Source organism: Felis catus, chromosome D3, assembly GCF_018350175.1.
Source record: "Felis catus isolate Fca126 chromosome D3, F.catus_Fca126_mat1.0, whole genome shotgun sequence".
Classification (NCBI taxonomy): domain Eukaryota; kingdom Metazoa; phylum Chordata; class Mammalia; order Carnivora; family Felidae; genus Felis; species Felis catus.
The window spans coordinates 69,081,546-69,100,890 of NC_058379.1; the positions used below are offsets into that span (position 1 = coordinate 69,081,546).

General features: G+C 41.3%; 1 protein-coding gene across 10 annotated transcripts in view; it reads right to left on the reverse strand.

Annotated features, from left to right (window-relative positions):
• The window catches only part of DYM (dymeclin), a 352,035-nt gene that overhangs the window by 279,021 nt on the left and 53,669 nt on the right, over positions 1-19,345 (reverse strand). For all 10 annotated transcript variants that reach the window (XM_045042248.1, XM_045042249.1, XM_045042250.1 and 7 more), the window contains 3 exons: positions 16,268-16,320; positions 6,219-6,312; positions 5,124-5,257 (listed from right to left, as the gene is read on the reverse strand). In XM_045042248.1, the coding sequence (XP_044898183.1) occupies positions 5,124-5,257; positions 6,219-6,312; positions 16,268-16,320 (281 nt within the window). The remainder of the gene's footprint in view (positions 1-5,123; positions 5,258-6,218; positions 6,313-16,267; positions 16,321-19,345) is intronic.

Below are 19,345 nucleotides of genomic sequence, written 5' to 3' on the forward strand. Positions count from 1 at the left end.
TTACCTTTACTGCATTTAGTCAAATGAATTCATCATGGATTCTGAAGGTACTTCCAAAGAGTCTCAAAAAGGTTTTCAGCCAGAGGAGAATGAAAAGGAGAGTAGTTACGTTAGAGAGGTATGATTATGGATTATGTTTTTAATTTCCACAAATATTCTATCCTTGATCGTCTTTTCCTTGCTTTGGTCTCTCACAAGCTGGAAGTTTTTTTCAACTGCTCAGGACCCTTGGATCCCCATTTGCTTGCCAGAAGGAAGCCAATGTTCATGGAACTTCTGCATGCACAGGCACAGCCTGCCTCCAGGGGGAGCTTCCAGAGCTGTTCCATTGAGGGACACCCAAACAACAGCATCTCCACGTCTTTTCCCTGTTTTGGGTTCATTTTCTCCAGAAGAGTATGCATCAACCTTCGAGATAATGGGTACAACCACAGTGCCCACATTCCTGGAAGCCAAGTCAAGATGCCTCACTTCTCCATTTGTAGCGTTTGCTCTTAGCCCTGTTCTCAGTAGACCACCCCTCCACTGGGCCAGGGAGCCCCCATATCTTGGTTCAGCCTCTTGGAGAAGAGATTCTAGTGGTTTTTTTTTTCTTTTTAAATAGGCTTCCTGCCCAGCACAGAGGCCAATGCGAGGCTTGAACTTATTATGACCCTGAGATCAAGACCTGAACTAAGAGTTGGACACTTAACCGACTGAGCTCCCCAGGTGGCCCAAAGGAGGGGGGTGGTCTTGGGTGGTCTCCTGACTGCGCAGAGCTGGGGAGAGGAGCTGGGCGACCCACTGTTTCTTTCCATCACTCCTCCTGGGTGTCTGCCTTCGGAGACAGTTCCAATTCCTCAGCCTTTCCAGGGTTCTATGGCAAGAACTGGCTGTTTCCTGGAGTTCTCCGACCCTGAAGGCATGTAGCCTTCTTCGGCTTTCACCGATCAGTTGAGTTCACCATTACTCCACTTTCCAACTTGCGAACCGTTAACACTGTGTTCCCCCTGCCTCCTCTTTAATAAGAAAATCATGACTTTCTAACAGTGCTTTTACTGATGTTTTATTGGGGCTTCAGAAGAACGCAAAGATAAACATGTAGTTTCAATCCACTATGCTTGAGGGCAGTATGATTTTTTAGAATAAATTTATATTGAACTAGTTTATGCCAAGGAAACGTGGCTAAGTGAGCCTTTGCATGGACCCGACAAGCTCCAGCGTCTCTTCTACCTACTCTCTGCACAGCCATAACCGACCACCACGCTCCACATTCTGCTGTCCCCAGCTCTTGGCACATGACCCATGTCCTTCATCCCCTCACCGCCCACCCACACCACCACCTGCTCACAGGCACACATGGTATGCTCCTTCAAAGCACCCCGCTCTGTGCTCTCGATCCTAGTGTCCCCCACTTCCCTGGGCTTTCGTTTCAGCTCGTTCCCCTCTTTTTTTTTCTTCTCTCTTCAGTCTCTCAATCTTCAAAGCTTCTTCCCTCATTTATTTTTTTTTTTTTTAATGTTTATTTATTTTTGAGAGAGAGACAGAGAGAGAGAAAGAGACAGAGCATGAGTGGGAGAGGGGCAGAGAGAGAGGACGACATAGAATTCGAAACAGGTTCCAGGCTCTAAGCTGTCAGTGCAGAGTCTGACGCGGGACTCGAACTCATGGACTGTGAGATCATGACTTGAGCCAAAGTCGGACATTTAACTGACTGAGCCACCCAGGCACCCCACTTCGTCCCCCATTTAAAAAAAAATGTAAAAATGTTTGTAAATAAACTATAATTGCCTTCCACTGGGGGCAATATTAGTGGAGTAGTTACTCCAAAGAGGCCTCCTATACAAAACAAGTAGTTCTTGGCTAAAATAACTCTTTTTAGTGCATTGATGGGCTTCTAGAAAGTAAAGGAACTCTCTAAGGACCCTTGCACCATAACCAAAAAGCACAACCACAGGCGAACAAACTGGCTTGCATCCAGAGTAAAACACTGGGCAGTAAACAAACTCTAAGGGTAGGGTGACCCTGATGATGAACGATGATACAAGGCGCGACACCGGGTTGCCACTGGGAAGCTGAACCTGAGATGTCACATTAGGCCCAGAACCTCTGGAGGAGGCTTAATGGCCTCGGGTGATGCAGCCCTAGATCCCTCCAGCAGCAAATGCAAATCCCTCCCTGATTTGGGCCTCAGATTAAGATCCAACCAGCAAAAGCTCACAACCAACATCCTCAAATACATAAGGAAACAAAGTGTTTGCAAAAACAAACTATACATGCAAACCCCTCAGGACTTCAAATATCGGATTTAGGAGATGCAAAATGTAAATTAAGTATCGGAGGTAATGGAAGATGATACCGAGAACCACAGGACACTAGGAGGAACAGAACTCACACAGAAGGCAAAGGGGAAACAGAAACCGTTTTGTCGGGCTTCCTGGTTTCCCCTAGGGCTAGCTTTGTCCCCTCTGACTATTCTCAAAGGCTGGGAAGAGCACCAAGAATTATAGGTACAAGAGGATACAAATTCTCCCCAGCAAACAATCTATTACCACATCATCCACAGCCCGTGGGGAAATGTTCACCGAGGACATCCTCACAAATTTCTGTTACAAACTGGGAGCTTACTGACAGTCACATTAGCCTCAGAAAGAAGGCTTCCCTGAACATGCCAGCAACATCCATCTCGCCGCAGCAGTTTGACAAGGAATTGGAACAAAAATCCTGTAGGGTGTGGTAACCCGACCATCCTAAAATCCCACAGCTGACTGTGCTCAATTGTTTGTAGATGGTCCTGTACTTCCGTCAATTCAACCTTCAAACAACCAAACTGCATACTATCTACACCTGCAGCCTTCGGCATACCTAATGCGGATATGCACATACAAGCTGATAAATGGATGTTTTTAGGTACTGCATAATGATGTCTTTTTTTTTTTTTTTTTACCATTTAACAGTATGTATGCAATCATTTAATTTTATTACTTTTATAAACTGTAAAAAGACATTGATAGAAAATGTAAAAAGGACTTAGACCACTGATAAGTAGAAATGTCAAGGGGTGCCTGAGTGGCTCAGTTGGTTAAGTGTCTGACTTCGGCTCAGGTTATGATCTTGTGGTTCATGAGTTTGAGCCCCGCATCGGGCTTTGTAATGACAGCTCAGAGTCTGGAGCCTGCTTCGGATTCTGGGTCTCCCTCTCTCTCTGCCCTTTCCCTGCTTGCACTCTATCTCTCTCTCGCTCTCTCTCGCTCTCAAAAATAAATAAAACATTAAAAATTTTTTTTAATTTTTTAAGTAAATAAAGTACAATATATGCATAATTGTTTTGACATAAAGCAAAACAAAGTGTTGGGTTTGTAGGTTCTTGGCTGGCTTAGCTCTCAGGCCCCATGAAGCAAACATGCCCTCCATTCCTGCTGCTACCCCTTTGGTGGAAAGGTTTGCACCTCCCCGACTAGGGCTGCTTTGGCACTTTCGGTACCACAAAAACGAAGCCTAGCATTAACAAAATTAACACACGCCAGGCAGAATTCTGATTAAAAGCTCTGTTTAAACATCCATGTATGTTTAACAAATACAGATTATCACAGTAGTAAACTGAACATATTTCTCTCTTAAAACTCAGAATCAACATATAAAGCTCTAGGTAGGGGGCGCCTGGGTGGTTCAGTCAGTTGAGTGTCTGACTCCTGATTTCAACTCAGGTCATGATCTCCTAGTTGATGAGTTCGAGCCCCACGCTCTCAGCAGAGAGCCCGCCTGGGATTCTCTCTCTCCATTTCTGCCCCTCCCCAACTTGTGCTGTCTTTGTCTCTCTCAAAATAAATAAATAAATAAACATTTTAAAAAAACAAAAAAAACCCTAGGTAGACAATAAGTCTAATGAGAACAGAGACATGTTTTTTTAAGTTTGTTTAATTATTTTGAGAGAGAGAGCGCGCACACGTGCACACACACACGCACGCACACACACACACACACAGGGGTAGGGGAGAGAGGCAGTCCAGAGAGAGAGAGGGAGAGAGAATCCCAAGCCGGCTCCCTCTGGGCTGTCAGCGCAGAGCTGCATGCAGGGCTCAAATGCACAAACCCGTGAGCTCATGACCTGAGCTGAAATCAAGAGTTGGACGCTTAACCAAATAAGCCACCCAGGCACCCCTAGAGACATATTTTGAAAAATGAGTCCAGGATAAGCATCTGACTTTGGCTCAGGTCATGATCTCACAGTTCATGAGTTCGAGTCCCATATCAGGTGAGCTCGAGCCGCGCTTCAGGTAAACATAAGCCCCACTTTGGGTGAGCCCCACTTCTCTCTCTCTCTCTCTGCCCCTCACTCACTTGCACCTCTCTCTCTCTCTTAGAGAAAGAAAAATGAACCCAGAACCAGGAGCAACACTGCCTTTGCAAACCTCAGAGAGAAGTCAGCGGGAAGGGTAGATACAAAATCCTATACTCCCTGTATTTCACATAACAATCCCTTTCCGCCCTTCTACTTTCCAGGCTGTAAGTTTTCATGCTAAGACATAAAACACCATCTTGAAAACTACAGGCCCTCCTAACTACTGCCAAAAAAAAAAAAAAAAAAAAAAAAAAGTAACACAAAAAAACCAGCAATATCAGGAGAAAACAGCAACATTTCCCTGTGTCTTCGGAAAAAGACCACACATTTCGGCATCGTAAAACTGCCCTTAAATGTTATTTCTGATCAAGTAAGACCCAAAGAGCCAGAGACTGCTGCGTCCTATGAAAGTAACCTTCAATATGTCTAAAATCCGTACTTCTGATTGGTTGTCTCCTTTAATAATGTATTCCCCTAGTAATGATACTTAAGCTGACAACCCTGTTTTCTGAAAGGTGTATTTGTGGTTTTTAATTTTATTTTCCATAGGCGTCAGAGTCAAAGTAAGTAAAAGCTTCGCTGCTACCAGCTTCCTTATTTCAAAAGAAAAAGGGGAAAAAAAGGACTTTGAGAGCTCTGGCTCATTTAAATATAGGAGAAAAGGGAGTGACAGCTTGCCAGGTCGTTTAAAAATGAAAAGGGAAGACAGAGAGAATTTTCAACACTATGCTTTGATTCCTCAGGTTTCATCCTTCCGTGTTACACGTGCTCTCCCTGGAACATCTTCAAAGGCCATACTTACTGTAACTGCCGGGAGATTTTTCTTCGTACGTGAAATGAAGTTGCAATTCCTCCTCTGACATCTCACAGATGAACACCTTCAGCAGACAGCAAATAATAAACAAAGCGTTGTGTGTCTGCCAAATGAAGATGTGGCTAGAAAGGAAAGACCAAACCACACGGGAATCAGCACCTCATCAGGAGCACGGGCACCATGCAGTTCACGATTTCTCGGTCGTTTTGCCCATTCCGTTTGTAATATAAACACAGCGTCCCTATCTTTTCATGGCTAGTGATATATTACGCTATGCCAATCCACTTCATGTTTCATGCTGTACATTTTACTTAGTGAGTCAACCTAACAAAAATATTTTCGTTAGGTATGGCCGCTCTTTGTTCTTAACTTCGTACTTGTCCCACACGTGGGCAGGGCAAAGAAAAGCGAAAAAAAAACATAGTAACATAAAGAGATTATATGCAAACACACGACCAAAATTTTAAATGGGGCACTGCCAGCAGCCCAGGACAATAGTCGCTATTTGTATTAGTAAGCAGGAACTCAACAAGAAAAATTTAAATTAGATTCAATATAATTTGTTTGGAAGCAAAACTGGTTTTAAAAAATGCTTGAGGGCATCAAAGATTAACCTTCCAAGGCATCAAATATAAAATTTTAATATCTACATTAGCTATACTGGAATTCAAATAAAAATAAAATTATAATATCTAATCAGAACTTTCTTTCATCTACTAGGAAAGGAAGAAAGGAAACAGATGTGGAATGAAATACTCAAACTTAGTCATAATTTAAACTAGGTATGAACAGCAATAATAATGGGGGCGGGGAAACTATCTTTTTTAATAATAATTACATTGCTATTAACCTTCTTAAGGAATATATTTGTGAAGATTGTCTGAAATGCTGAAATCAAACAGATTCCAGAATTCATAACCTCACCACAATGACTTGGACAGTAAATTATAACCTCTCTTTTACTTTTTAATAATGAGAATTCCTTTATAGCTTTCAAAAAGACCATAATCCATTTCCACCAAAAAATGAAAAATACTCATATTGCTAAATATAAAGAGAACATGATTTAATCAGCCAGCTTACTTCTGACATTCTGCCGAAAGTTTTAGTTCTTTGGTTCTAGAAAGGAAGACCTTAATTAGCGCACCAAGGTTTCCTGTTCGAGGATTGTTTACAACTGCAAGAGAAGATAAGGTTTTAAAAAGTTAAAAACTGAAATCAAAGTGAACATATTAAAACACTTATAAAACCAAGCTGTCAAGCTGAAGTTGCTCACAGACAAACCTTATGACCAACTTCACATCTAATTAGGAAAATAAACAATGAGAGAAATTGCTGGTCTTAATTTTGAACAAAAAGTGATCTGCAAGGGGCGTCTGGGTGGCTCAGTCAGTTAAGCGTCTGACTTAGGCTCAGGTCATGAATTCTCGGTCTGTGAGTTCGAGCCCTGCATTGGGCTCTCTGCTGTCGGCACAGAGCCTGCTTTGGATCCTCTGTCCCTCCCCCTTCTCCCCCACGTGCTTGCGTGCTCTCTCTGTCTCAAACACAGATAAAAAACATTTTAGAAAATTAAAAAAAAAATGATTTGCAAACTGAAAATGATGGAAACAATAGGACAAAGTAGCCAATTCATATCAGAATTCAAAACTGTAAAGAGAGAATAGTTGATACATACTCAATTTACACACACACACACACACACACACACACACACACATTATTTCTCTTTAGAAAAGCAAATGTTAAAAAAAAACTCAAAAAATGATTCCCAGTATACAGAATACAATCAACTGTAAAGGCAAAAACTCTGTTCGGATCATCATAAATCATTCTAACGAAAAACAGGCACATAAAGCACTATGGCCGGGGGGAGCTATTTGGATCAAATACAATTTTAAAGAATTTGCTCAAGAAGTTGCTTAAGTTCAAAGGGGGGCATTTCAACAAGTATAGCCCAAAGAATTGAGCGGATACAGTAATGAGAATCAGAAGGTCTGGTTTCTAGATCCAAGGCTATAATTAACAGAATATTAAACCTCAGACAAATTACTTTTCTTCTCCAACCTGTTTTCTCATCGAGCAACAGGTAACACACACTGACCAATATACAGTAAGTGCTCTACACATATCACCTCACCAAATCCTCAAAACCAACTATGGGATAAGCACCAATGTCACCTCCATTTCACAGATCCTCACGTCTCTGTTGTTACTGCTCAAGGACACATCCTTGTCTGCTGGTTACAATCCCTGGCTCTAAAATGCTGTGCTACACCAACCCCTCTAATCAAGGAATCAGACTTAATGAAGATATAAAGCTCTATCAGGCTGCCCAGTAAGACACACGTGATGATTAATTTTACGAGTCAACTTAACTGAGCCACAGGACGCCCAGATATCCGGTTAAACTTATTTCTGGGTGTATCTGTGAGGATGTTTCTGCATTTTAATTTTCAGCTGAGTAAAACAGACGGGCCTCTCCAAAGTGGGCGCACATCATCCAACACATTAAGGGCATGAACGGGACCGAGGTCAGAGAAGACTGAATCCTCCTCTGGCTGACTGTTGAACTAAAACGTTAGCCTTCTGCCCTTGGACAGGGACTTACAACACTGGCTCTTATGGTTTTCAGGCCTTTGGACTTGAATGGGAATTCACACCATTGGTTTCACTGGGTCTCTGGACAACCTTAATACATCACAGAAGCACAGAAGTTAAGAACCCGTCAGAGCTAAAGAGTACTATGCTAAGTGAAGTAAGTCAGAGAAAGACAATTACCATCCGATTTCACACTTCCTATGTGGAATTTAAGAAACAAATGAGCAAAGGGGGGGAAAAGAGAGAGACAGAGGCAAACCAAGAAACCGGCTCTTAACTACAGAGAACAAACTGATGGTTACTGGTGGTGGGAGGGGGGAAATAAGTGATGGGGATTAAGGAGGGCACTTGTGATACAGACATGCTGAATCACTGTATTGTACGCCTGAAACTAATACTACACTGTACGTTATTTAAATACACTGTATGAATTTAAATACAAACTTAAAAAAAAAAACTCATCAGAAGGAAGAAACCATTTAGCCAAAAACTTTAATTTTATTGATGAAGGAAAAGAGACCCAGAAAGGTTAAGTGTTGGGCCCAAAGTCAACAATGTTAGTGACAAATGTCCAGTCTTTTTGCTTTACGAACGGTTTTCAAACTGAGAGATTCCAGAGTTCTGAATATTTGTTTCTCTTTCAAAATGTATTTTTAACTATTTTGAAAAACAGAAATGCACACTGGCCTCTGCTGCCTGAAAAATTCATTAAAAAAATTTTTTTTTAATGTTTATTTTATTTTTAGAGAGAGAGAGAGAGACAGAGCACGAGCAGGGGAGGGGCACAGAGAGAGGGAGACACAGAATCCGAAGCAGGCTCCAGGCTCTGAGCTGTCAGCACAGAGCCTGATGCGGGGCTCAAACTCACTAACCACGAGATCAGGACCTGAGCCGAAGTCAGTGCTTAACTGAGCCACGCAGACACCCCAGAAAAATTCAGACCTGACACTTATCATTTGCTGCCATGTCTATGCATACATTTGAACTTGTTGAAAATGTGTCAAAGATTTGAAAGAACAAAGTTCTCCAGAACTGTTAAAAATCCAGGTATGCACATACATGCATAAAAAAAAAAAATCACACATGGGAATAAGTACACCATTACAGCATACCTGCTCGGTGCTCAATAACTGTCAAGTTAATTCAGGTCAACCTGCTGGATAGCTGTTCCTGTCACAGCTTGAGTCAATGCAAGTTACAGTGTAACTTTCTCTCTGCGATAAAGCGTTGCAGCACCTTGCTATTCCAAGCGTGGTTCAGGGACTGGTGGCAACAGCATTATGTGGGAGCCTGCCGGACACACAGAACCCCAGGGCCACCCCCTGCACCTGCTGAAGTTAACAGCGCTTCTCAAGGCTTAACGTGCCTTTAAATCACAAGGCACTCTTAAAGTTCCAATTCTGATCTCGCAGGTGTCGAGGGTGACCTGAGAGTCTACAACACTGCCTCCCAGGTGGTGCTCCTTGCCCCTGAACGGAGAACCCCACTGTGGGCAGCAAGGTGCGACACGTACGGTAAGTCAGGGCGGGTTTTGTCCGGCTGTTATAATCAAGAATAGATATGTGATTAGATGTTAAATCTTGTCAGTTACACTTTGAAATAAAAAATTTCCTGCTTCTCTTTCAAGCTTTGGGGCTTAATGAAAGAATATCCTGAGATTTCCGGATACACTGTGTAAAAGCAAAAAAAAAACAAACCCACAAAAACAAAAAGTTAATGTTTGCAAGTGCATCTCTGTGTGAATTATTGTTACCTACCTACTGTAAACCAAAACAAAATACCGAAACAGGGGCACCTGGGTTGTTCAGTAGGTTAAGTGTCTGACTTCGGCTCAGGTCAGGATCTCACGGTTCGTGGGGTTCAAGCTCCGCGTCGGGCTCTGTGCTGACAGCTCAGAGCCCGGACCCTGCTTCGGATTCCGTGTCTCCCTGTCTCTGTGCCCCTCCCCCGCTCGCGCTCTCTCAAAAATGAATAAACGTTAAAAATAAATTTAAAATTAAAAAAAATACCAAAACAAAGAGGATATGACTACAAGCATTATTCAGAACCCCAGCTTCACAATCTTGTGTTCATTCAACAGGTCCTTTATTACTGAATGACTTCATAAGTAATTGTTTGAATTTATAAACGGTTAGCTATTTAAAAACAAACAACAACAAAAAAACAACACTGTGTTGTTGGGAACAGCAACCAGCTACTACCACTACTGTGGATACCTTTTCTTTTCATTCATTCATTCAGCATGTATTTATTGAGCTAATTCTACGTATGGACCCAGTACTCTTTTAGATACTAAGGAGATACTCAGGACGCACAGTCTTAATGCAGCTGACATTCTAAAACATTTCATTTTTCACACTACTCTTAGACAAGATGCAGACAGGGAAATAGACTAATAAAACAAAGTACACTCCCTGCTGTTTCAACAACAATACCCAATGGTAGACTCAATATTCCAAAACACCTGGATGGAATTTAATGGAATCAAAGTTAATTGGTAAAAATCAAATTCAAGCTGAATAAGCTAGAGCAGGAACAGGGGATAACTGACAGGAAGGCAGAAAAGCATAACAGAATCAGACCACAGAGTCTGCCTAGGTTCAAATCCCAGCTGCACCACTGACTAGCTGTGACACCTGGCAACTTACTTTCAGCCCCCCACCCCATGCCTCAGTTTCCTCAACTGTAAAATTAAATAACAATGGCACTTAAAAACTAGCTCATTTCACTCTAGAGTTTGAACTTGTAGCAATCCGTTCATAGCTTTTGTGTAAAGAAGAGACTTCCCTATCTCTACAGGAGTTCAAGCAAAGTCTGAGTAACATTCAGGTAAAGGTATTATAAAGAAAATTTCCATCTGGGGTAAGAAAGTTGGACTTGCTTCCAGACCCTGAAACAACCTTTCGCAATATTTCACTAAAATACCCAAGTCCCCAATCCAATAAATACACAGAAGCTAGGACAGAGACAGGTTAGCAATCCATGGGGATGCACTCAACAAAATTTATATTGTGGGAAACTCTACTGCCCACTTTCTTCAGTCAATCAATCAATCAATCAATCAATAACTAGGGGAAAAAAAGAGATAGACAATAGCAGAAGGAACCTAGCTATGAAAAGAATCATAAAAACGTATCAACCAATAACAACATATAGGCTTTATTTTGGTTCCCGAGTCACATAAACTAAGACAATCAGAAATGTGAACACTCAGTGGTTATTTTATAATGTTAAAAATGATTTTCTAGGGGTGCCTGGGTGGCTCATTCAGCTGAACATCTGACTTCAGCTCAGTCATGATCTCACAGTTTGTGAGTCTGAGCCCTGCATCGGGCTCTGTGCTGACAGTTCAGAGCCTGGAGCCTGTTTCAGATTCTGTGTCTCCCTCTCTCTCTGCCCCTCCACTGCTCACACTCTGTCTCTCCCTCTCTCTCAAAAATAAATAAACATTAAAAAAAATGTTTTTAATTGCTTTCTAGTAAGATAGTGGTATTGTTTTCCTTAAAAAACAAAACAAAAAACTCCTCTTAGGGGATCTATGCCAAAATATTTATGGATGAAATGACATGCCTGAGGTTGGTGTCTAATATGCGAGGACGTGCTCTCTGTTTGTCGGCTTTTCTGTACATGTTTCATACTTCCGTGAATGGTTGAGAGATATAGATGAAGCCTGCCCATTAGCTGAAAATGAGTGAAGTCAGAAGAGGAACTTACGGGAGTTATTACATTATTTGGCCCGCATTTCTAGAAGCGCGAAACCTAAATATCAAACACCCTTGAAAATATACAGCAAGACACAAGTTCACACAAATGCTAATTCCAGGCAGACAGTCCTTCTCCCCACCAAAACAGAGAACACTTGAACTACAGAGTTTATAGAACCGATGAGTATTTACTTGGTAATCAATGGACGGTTAGCAAGGCTAACCACTTGAAAGTAACTTTAAGGACAAAATCTCCCCCTCTCTGTCTACTCCAACAAGAAAACTTACGTCACTCATCCCACTTCCTACACTTCGCTCCTACTTCCTACACCAACTCTGAGGCTACCCCCCCGAACCCCGCTGAAAACAACTGGGGAGAAATAAACATGCCAGACACAGAGCAACATGCACTAGAGGGTTCATGTACAAAAAATGTTGACCCAGATGTTCCTTCAGGGAATTTTATAATTCTCTCCAAAGCCAAGGAGTAAGGGTAAGAGAAGGTCCCATTTAAACCAAGCAAAACCTACACAAAATAAAACCTTCCTGGGTTCTAAAATTAAGTTAGGAAACAGCAGCAGCCTGCCTTCAAGCTTAAATAAGAGCAGATTCAACAAGCACCTACAGGATCCACACAAGGAACAAAGTTACTAACAAGGTGAATTTATACCCTCTCTGACAGCAAACAACATACCTACATGGGTACTCTCCGTGTGTCTACCCTGCTTTAGTTTTCTGAAGAGACACAGCATATGAAAGTAGGTCTGTTTATTTCTGGTCTGATTCCCCTAATGAGACAGTGCCATGAGGTCAGGAATCTAGGTCAGTCTTTTGCGCCAGAATATGGAATATATTATGCAATATATAGCACAGTATATAGAATAGAGCCTATAATATAGTAGGTGCTCAATAAATATTTGCTAGTTTCATGAATAAGGAAAAACAAAACAGTAACAACAGAGTAAGGAACAGGCTATGGTAAACCTTCAGAGGAAGAACTGAATCAAAACTATCAAACAAGGGGGCGCCTGGGTGACTCAGTCGGCTGAGTGTTCGCATTAGGCTCAGGTCATCATCTCATGGTTCACGAGTTCGAGTCCCACTTCAGGCTCTGGGCTGAAGCTCAGAGCCTGGAGCCTGCTTCGGATTCTGTGTCTCGTTCTCTCTCTCTGCTCCTCCCCCACTTGTGCTCAGTCTCTCTTAAAAATAAATAAACCTTAAATAAATAAATAAATAAATAAATAAATAAATAAACCATCAAACAAATTTGAGTAACAAGTATCATCAGTGGAAGAAGAGAAAATAGACTATTTTTTTTTTTATGTTTATTTATTTTGAGAGAGAGACAGAGTGGGCAGGGGAATGGTAGGGGCAGGGAGAGGGAGGGAAGGGCAGAGAGAATCCCAAGCAGGCTCCACACTCAGCACAGAGTCCAACATGGGACTCAATCTCATGACCCTGAGATCATGACCTGAGCTGAAATCAAAAGTCAGACACTTAACCAACTGAGCCACCCAGGTGCCCCTCAAACGTCTATCCAAAAAAAAAAAAAAAAAGAAAGAAAGAAAGAGGGACCCCTGGGTGGCTCAGTTGGTTAGGTATCTGACTTCAGTTCAGGTCATGATCTCGCGGTGCGTGGGTTCGAGCCCCATGTCAGGCTCTGTGCTGACAGTTCAGAGACTGAAGCCTGCTTCAGATTCTGTGTCTCCCTCTCTCTCTGCCCTTCCCCTGCTTCTGCTCCCTCTCTGTCTCTCAAAAATAAATAAGTGTTAAAAAATTTTATAAAAAAATTAAAAAGAAAGAAAGAAAGAAGAAAAAAAAAACCCAGAAAGCCCCTGGGAAAAATGAGTATAATGAAAAGAGAGTAGTCTGACATCCAGAAAAAAACAAAGAATGATTAAAAACAAACTAAAAATGAAATAAAAGATGCACTAGAATCTTTACAAAACCGTAATGTATAGAAACACTGAATCAAAGACATAAAGGAGGAAACTCAAGAAAAGAAAGATGATGAAGAAAAAGAAGATACAGGGACACCTGGGTGGCTCAGTCAGTTAAACTTCTGACTTCAAGTCAGGTCATGATCTCACAGTTTTTGAGTTTGAGCCCCACATTGGTTGAACTCGAGCCCCACTTCAAGCTCCACACTGACAGTGCAGAGCATGTGTAGGATTCTCTCTCACCCTCTCTCTCTGCCCCTCACTCGCTTGTGCCCCCTCTCTCTCTGAAAAATAAATTAATTTGAAAAAGAAATTTCATTTAAAAAAGAAATTATAGGGGCGCCTGGGTGGCTCAGTCGGTTAAGTGTCTGACTTCGGCTCAGGTCATGATCTCACGGTCTGTGGGTTCGAGCCCCGCCTCGGGCTCTGTGCTGACAGCTCAGAGCCTGGAGCCTGCTTCAGATTCTGTGTCTCCCTCTCCCTCTGACCCTCCCCCCATTCATGCTCTGTCTCTCTCTGTCTCAAAAATAAATAAACATTAAAAAAAATTTTTAAAGAAATTACATTAAAATTATATTAATAAAATTATATTAATTATGATAAAATTACATTTAAAAAAAGGAGAAAGAAAGATACCAAAAGCAAAAACAGTCCAAGCTGACTGTTAACAGGTGATCCTAAGCTGGGGGAGAAGAAACCCAAAGACAAGGAAAATCAAAACCATAACTAAAGAAAACTTTGGAACCGAAAAGACTTTAATAAGCCAATAAAAAAAACCTCATCAAATTTCAGGCAAAATCAAAAAGAAAAAAGTATAATGAGAAACACTTAATCATAATGGTTAATGAAAAAAGTGTAATAAACAAAGAAGCAAAAAAAAAAACAATTACGATCTTCAGACTTCCTCTCCAGTAACCACTTTCTTAAACCATATACAAAAATAAATTTGCAATGGATTAAAGACCTACATGTAAGACCTGAAACCATAAAACTCTTAAAAAATACATAGGCAGTAAATTTGGAGTTCAGTCTTAGCAATATTTTTTGGATCTGTCTCCTCAGGCAAGGGCAACAAAGGCAAAAATAAACAAGTGGGACTACATCAAACTAAAAAGCTTCTGCACAGCAAAGGAAACCATGAACAAAATGAGAAGGCAACCTAATGAATGGCGGAAGAGATCTGCAAATGACATATTCAATAAGAAGTTAATATTCAAGGGGTGTCTGGCTGGCTCAGCTGGTGTACCACGTGACTCTTGACCTCAAGGTTGTAAGTTCGAGCCCCATGTTGGGTGTAGAGATTACTTGAAAATAAAATCTTTTTTTAAAAAAAGTTCACATTCAAAATATGTAAAGAATTCATACAACTCAACACCAAAAAAATCCCACATCTGATTAAAAAATAGGCCGAGGGGGGCACCTGGGTGGCTCAGTCGCTTAAGTGTTTGACTTCGGCTCGGGCCATGACCTCACGATCCATGAGTTCGAGGCCCACATCGGGCTCTGTGCTGACAGCCTGGAGCCTGGAGCCTGCTTCAGATTCTGTGTCTCCCTCTCTCTCTGCCCCTCCCCTGCTCACACTGTCTCTCTCCCTCTCAAAAATAAACATTAAAAAAAAATTTAAATAAAAATAGGCTGAGGACTTGAACAGACATTTTCCCAAAGAAGACATACAGATGGCCAACAGACACATGAAAGGATGCTCAGTATCACTCATCATCAGGGAAATGCAAATCCAAACGACAATTAGGTATCACCTCACACCTTTCAGAGTGACTAAAATCAAAAAAACAAGAAATAACGAGTGTGGGTGAAGATGGGGAGAAACGGGAACCCTCTTGCACTGTTGGTGGGAATGCAAACTGGGGCAGGCACTGTGGAAAACAGTATGGAGGTTCCTCAACAGATGAAAAATAAAACTACCCTATGACGCAACTCTTTCTAGCCTTTATCTGAAGAAAATGAAAACACGAACTTCAAAAGACCTACGTGGCCCCAGGTTCACGGCAGCATCATCTACAATAGTGAAGGCATGGAAACAACCCAGGTGTCCGTCGATAGATCAATGGATAAAGCAGAGGTGATATATACATACAAGGGAATATTACTCCACCATAAGTAAGAATGAAGTCTTGCCATTGGTGGCAACATGGATAGACCCAGAGGGTACTGTGCTAAGTGAAAAGTCTGAGAAACACCAATACTGTGTTATTTCACTTATATGTGGAATCAAAAAAAAAAAAGAAAAAGAAAAAGAAAAAACAAACAAAACAGACTCATAAATATAGAGAACAAAGTGGTGGCTGACAGGTGGGGCAGGGGGTGGAATGGGTGAAACAGGTAAAGGGGATTAAGAGGTACAAACTTCCAATTATTAAAGAAGTAAGTCACAGAGATGATCAAGTCCAGCATAAGAAATACAGTCAGTAATACTATTATAACTGTGTATGATGACAGATGGTAACTAGACTTATTACGATGAGCATTTTGTAACATATACAAATGTCAAATCAAGATCAAATCACTATGTTATACACCTGAAGCTAATGTTAACACTGTCCAACTATTCCTCAGTTAAACACCAAACAAAACAAGCTAAAACAGTCTGTGGTTTAGGAGAGTCTATTACCACCACTGCAAGTGAGCAAGCATGTGTCTTTCTGCTCTTGACCAAATGGTACCTTCTAGCGGCCCCAATGAGCACCATGAACAGGAGTAAATATTACTAAATATAATCATCCAGAATATATCACTTCATTAATTTAATTCATATTACACTACCAAAACTTGTAACAGAAATTTTTAAATAAATGCCACCCATACACACACACACACACACACACACACACACACACACACCACACACTCACTCACTCATTTTGCCCCTTACCTAAAGACCTGCAGACTGAAACAGTTGCTTCCTCCAAGAGCTTCAGCTCGGTGCTGGAGGGAGAGAAGAAAAGGTAATTAATAACTACAGTGCTAAATAGGTACACACTGACCAGTTAAAGGAATAAATAAAATAAAGAGGAGAAAAACAATTTAGAAGGAAAATAGGATGTACCATGATAAACAATAAAATCACAAATTTTATTGGGTGGCTCAGTTGGTTAAATATCTGACTCCAGCTCAGGTCATGATCTCATTTTGTGGGTTCAAGCCCCAAGTCGGGCTCTGTGCTGACAGCTCAGAGCCTGGAGCCTGCTTCAGATTCTGTGTCTCCCTCTCTCTCTCTGCCCCTCCCCCGCTTGCACTTGGTCTCTCAAAATAAATAAAAACATTAAAAAAAAAATAAAAAGACAAAATGAAGTTAAGCTTCTGTTTTCGACATAATTAGAAAATGTACTCAGTACCAATCATGGGGTTAGAGTTATTTGAAAAAAATGCCATTATTTTTAGGAGAAACATGAAGTCTCATGATACCTGCAATACCTTTAAATAGATCAACAAATAAAGGAAGAAACAAGGCAAGAAAAGCACGAGAACACATACATAAGCTTCAATAATTTATAAACAAAGAAAAACAGAAACACACAGAGATAGAGATGAGTGACACAGAGACAGGAGGCACAGACAGAAACAGACATAAAACTCGGAAAAAAACACAGGGGAAAGTTTTATGACACTGGATTAGGCAATGATTTCTTGGATATGATACCAAAAACACAGACATTAAAAGAAAAAAAATATGTAAGTTTGACTTTATCAAAATGAAAAGCTTTTGCGTATCAAAGGATACTATCTCAGGGTGAAAAGCCAACACAGCAGAATGGGAGAAAATGTTTGCAAATCATCTATCTGATAAGAGACTGATATCCAGAATATACCAAAACAAAAACAAAAACCTCTGACTCAACAAAAAACCAAACAACTCAATTTAAAAATGGGCAAAACTTTAAAGAGACATTTCTCCAAAGAAGACATACAAAAGGCAATAGGTATATAAAAAGATATGCAACAACACGATTCATCAGGGAGATGCAAAGCAAAACCACAATGAGATACTGCTTTCACACCTATTAAAATGGCTATTTAAAAAAAAAAAAAAGGAGAGAGAGAAGGTAAGTGTTGGAGGAGATATAGAGAAATGGGGACCTTCGTGCATTATGTAAAATGGTGCTGGTGCTTTGAAACAGAGTATGGCAATTCAGCAAAACGTTAAATATAAAATTACTGTGTGATCCAGCAATTCCATTTCTGGGTATACAGATACCCAAAAAGGACCGAAAGCAGGGACTCAACCTGATATCTGCACATCACACTCACCATCACTCATAACAGCCAAAAGTAGAAACAATCAAAATGTCCATCAATGGGTGAATCACGGTACAAAATGTGGTACATTCACACAGTGTAACACCATTCAGCCTTAAAAAGGAAAGAAATTCTAACACGTGCTACAACACAGATGAACCTTGAAGACATTATGCTGAGTGACACAAACCAGCCACAAAAAAAGAAATACTGTATGATTCCACTTATAGAAGGCCCCTGGAGTAGTCAGATTCATAGAGACAGAAAGAACGGCAGTTAGTGGCGTTGAAGGCGGGGGGAATGGGGAGTTAGTGTTTAATGAGTCGGGTTTCAGTCTGGGAAGATGAAAAGTTCTGGAGACAGACGGTGGGTCAAACAACAATGCGAGTGTATTTAATGTCATAGAAGCACACACTTAAAAATGGTTAAGGTGGGGCGCCTGGGTGGCGCAGTCGGTTAAGCGTCCGACTTCAGCCAGGTCACGATCTCGCGGTCCGTGAGTTCGAGCCCCGCGTCGGGCTCTGGGCTGATGGCTCAGAGCCTGGAGCCTGTTTCCGATTCTGTGTCTCCCTCTCTCTCTGCCCCTCCCCCGTTCATGCTCTGTCTCTCTCTGTCTCAAAAATAAATAAAAACGTTGAGAAAAAAAGAATATTTATAAAAAAATGGTTAAGGTGATCAATGTTATGTTGTGTTTTGCCACAATTAAAAAAAAAAAAAAGTGCATTCCAATTCCAGCTCAACTACTTACCAGCTACGTGACTTTGGACTAATTTCTTAACCCTTTATGTCTTAGTTTCCTTCTATATAAAACAGAGATGATAAATGATTGTACCTGCTCCAAAAGACAGCGTTATCATTAAATTACATAATATGTTATGAAGTGCTTGGAACAGTATCTGGCACAGAGTAAAACCTCATAAATGATCACTATTACTGATTCCAAAATGTAGTGGGTTCCCCCTCCCCCGGTTAATTAAAATAATGCTTTATGTTATATTTTTCAAAGCACTTTAAAATTTATTAGTACATTTAAATCCCATGACAACCTCTTCTTTTTTTTTTTAAATATTTATTTCGAGAGCATGAGAGGGAGTGAGTGGGGAAGGGGCGGAGAGAGAGAGGGAGAGAAAGAATCCCAAGCAGGCTCCACGCTGTCAGCACAGAGCCCGACACAGGGCTCAATCTCAGGGACCGTGAGATCCTGACCTGAGCCGAAATCCAGAGTTGGTCGTTTAACCAGCTGAGCCACCCAGGCGCCCATGACAACCTCTTCTGATAAGCAGAAGCTATAAACCCTCTTTTTATGTACACATAGATACATACGAAATGTATTATTAAGACTGATTTCGCCTGCTTCACTTCTCTAATGTGGCTGTTGGAAAACTTTAAATGACCTGTGTCTCACCCTGTATTTGCAGGAGAGCTGCTCCGGAACCTGTCTCCTGACAACGGAAGGCAGTGCCACGTCTAAGAATTATAAGTATTATACACACGCACAAAGCTGGAACCCACTCGCTACTTCAGCAAACATGCCATTACCTTCAGAGTCTCAAGTTATAGGGGCACCTGGGTGGCTCGGTCGGTTGGGCGTCCGACTTTGGCTCAGGTCATGATCTCACGGCTCGTGGGTTTGAGCCCCATGTTAGGCTCTGTGCTGACAGCTCGGAGCCTGGAGCCTGCTTCGGATTCTGTGCCTCCCTCTCTCTCTGTGCCA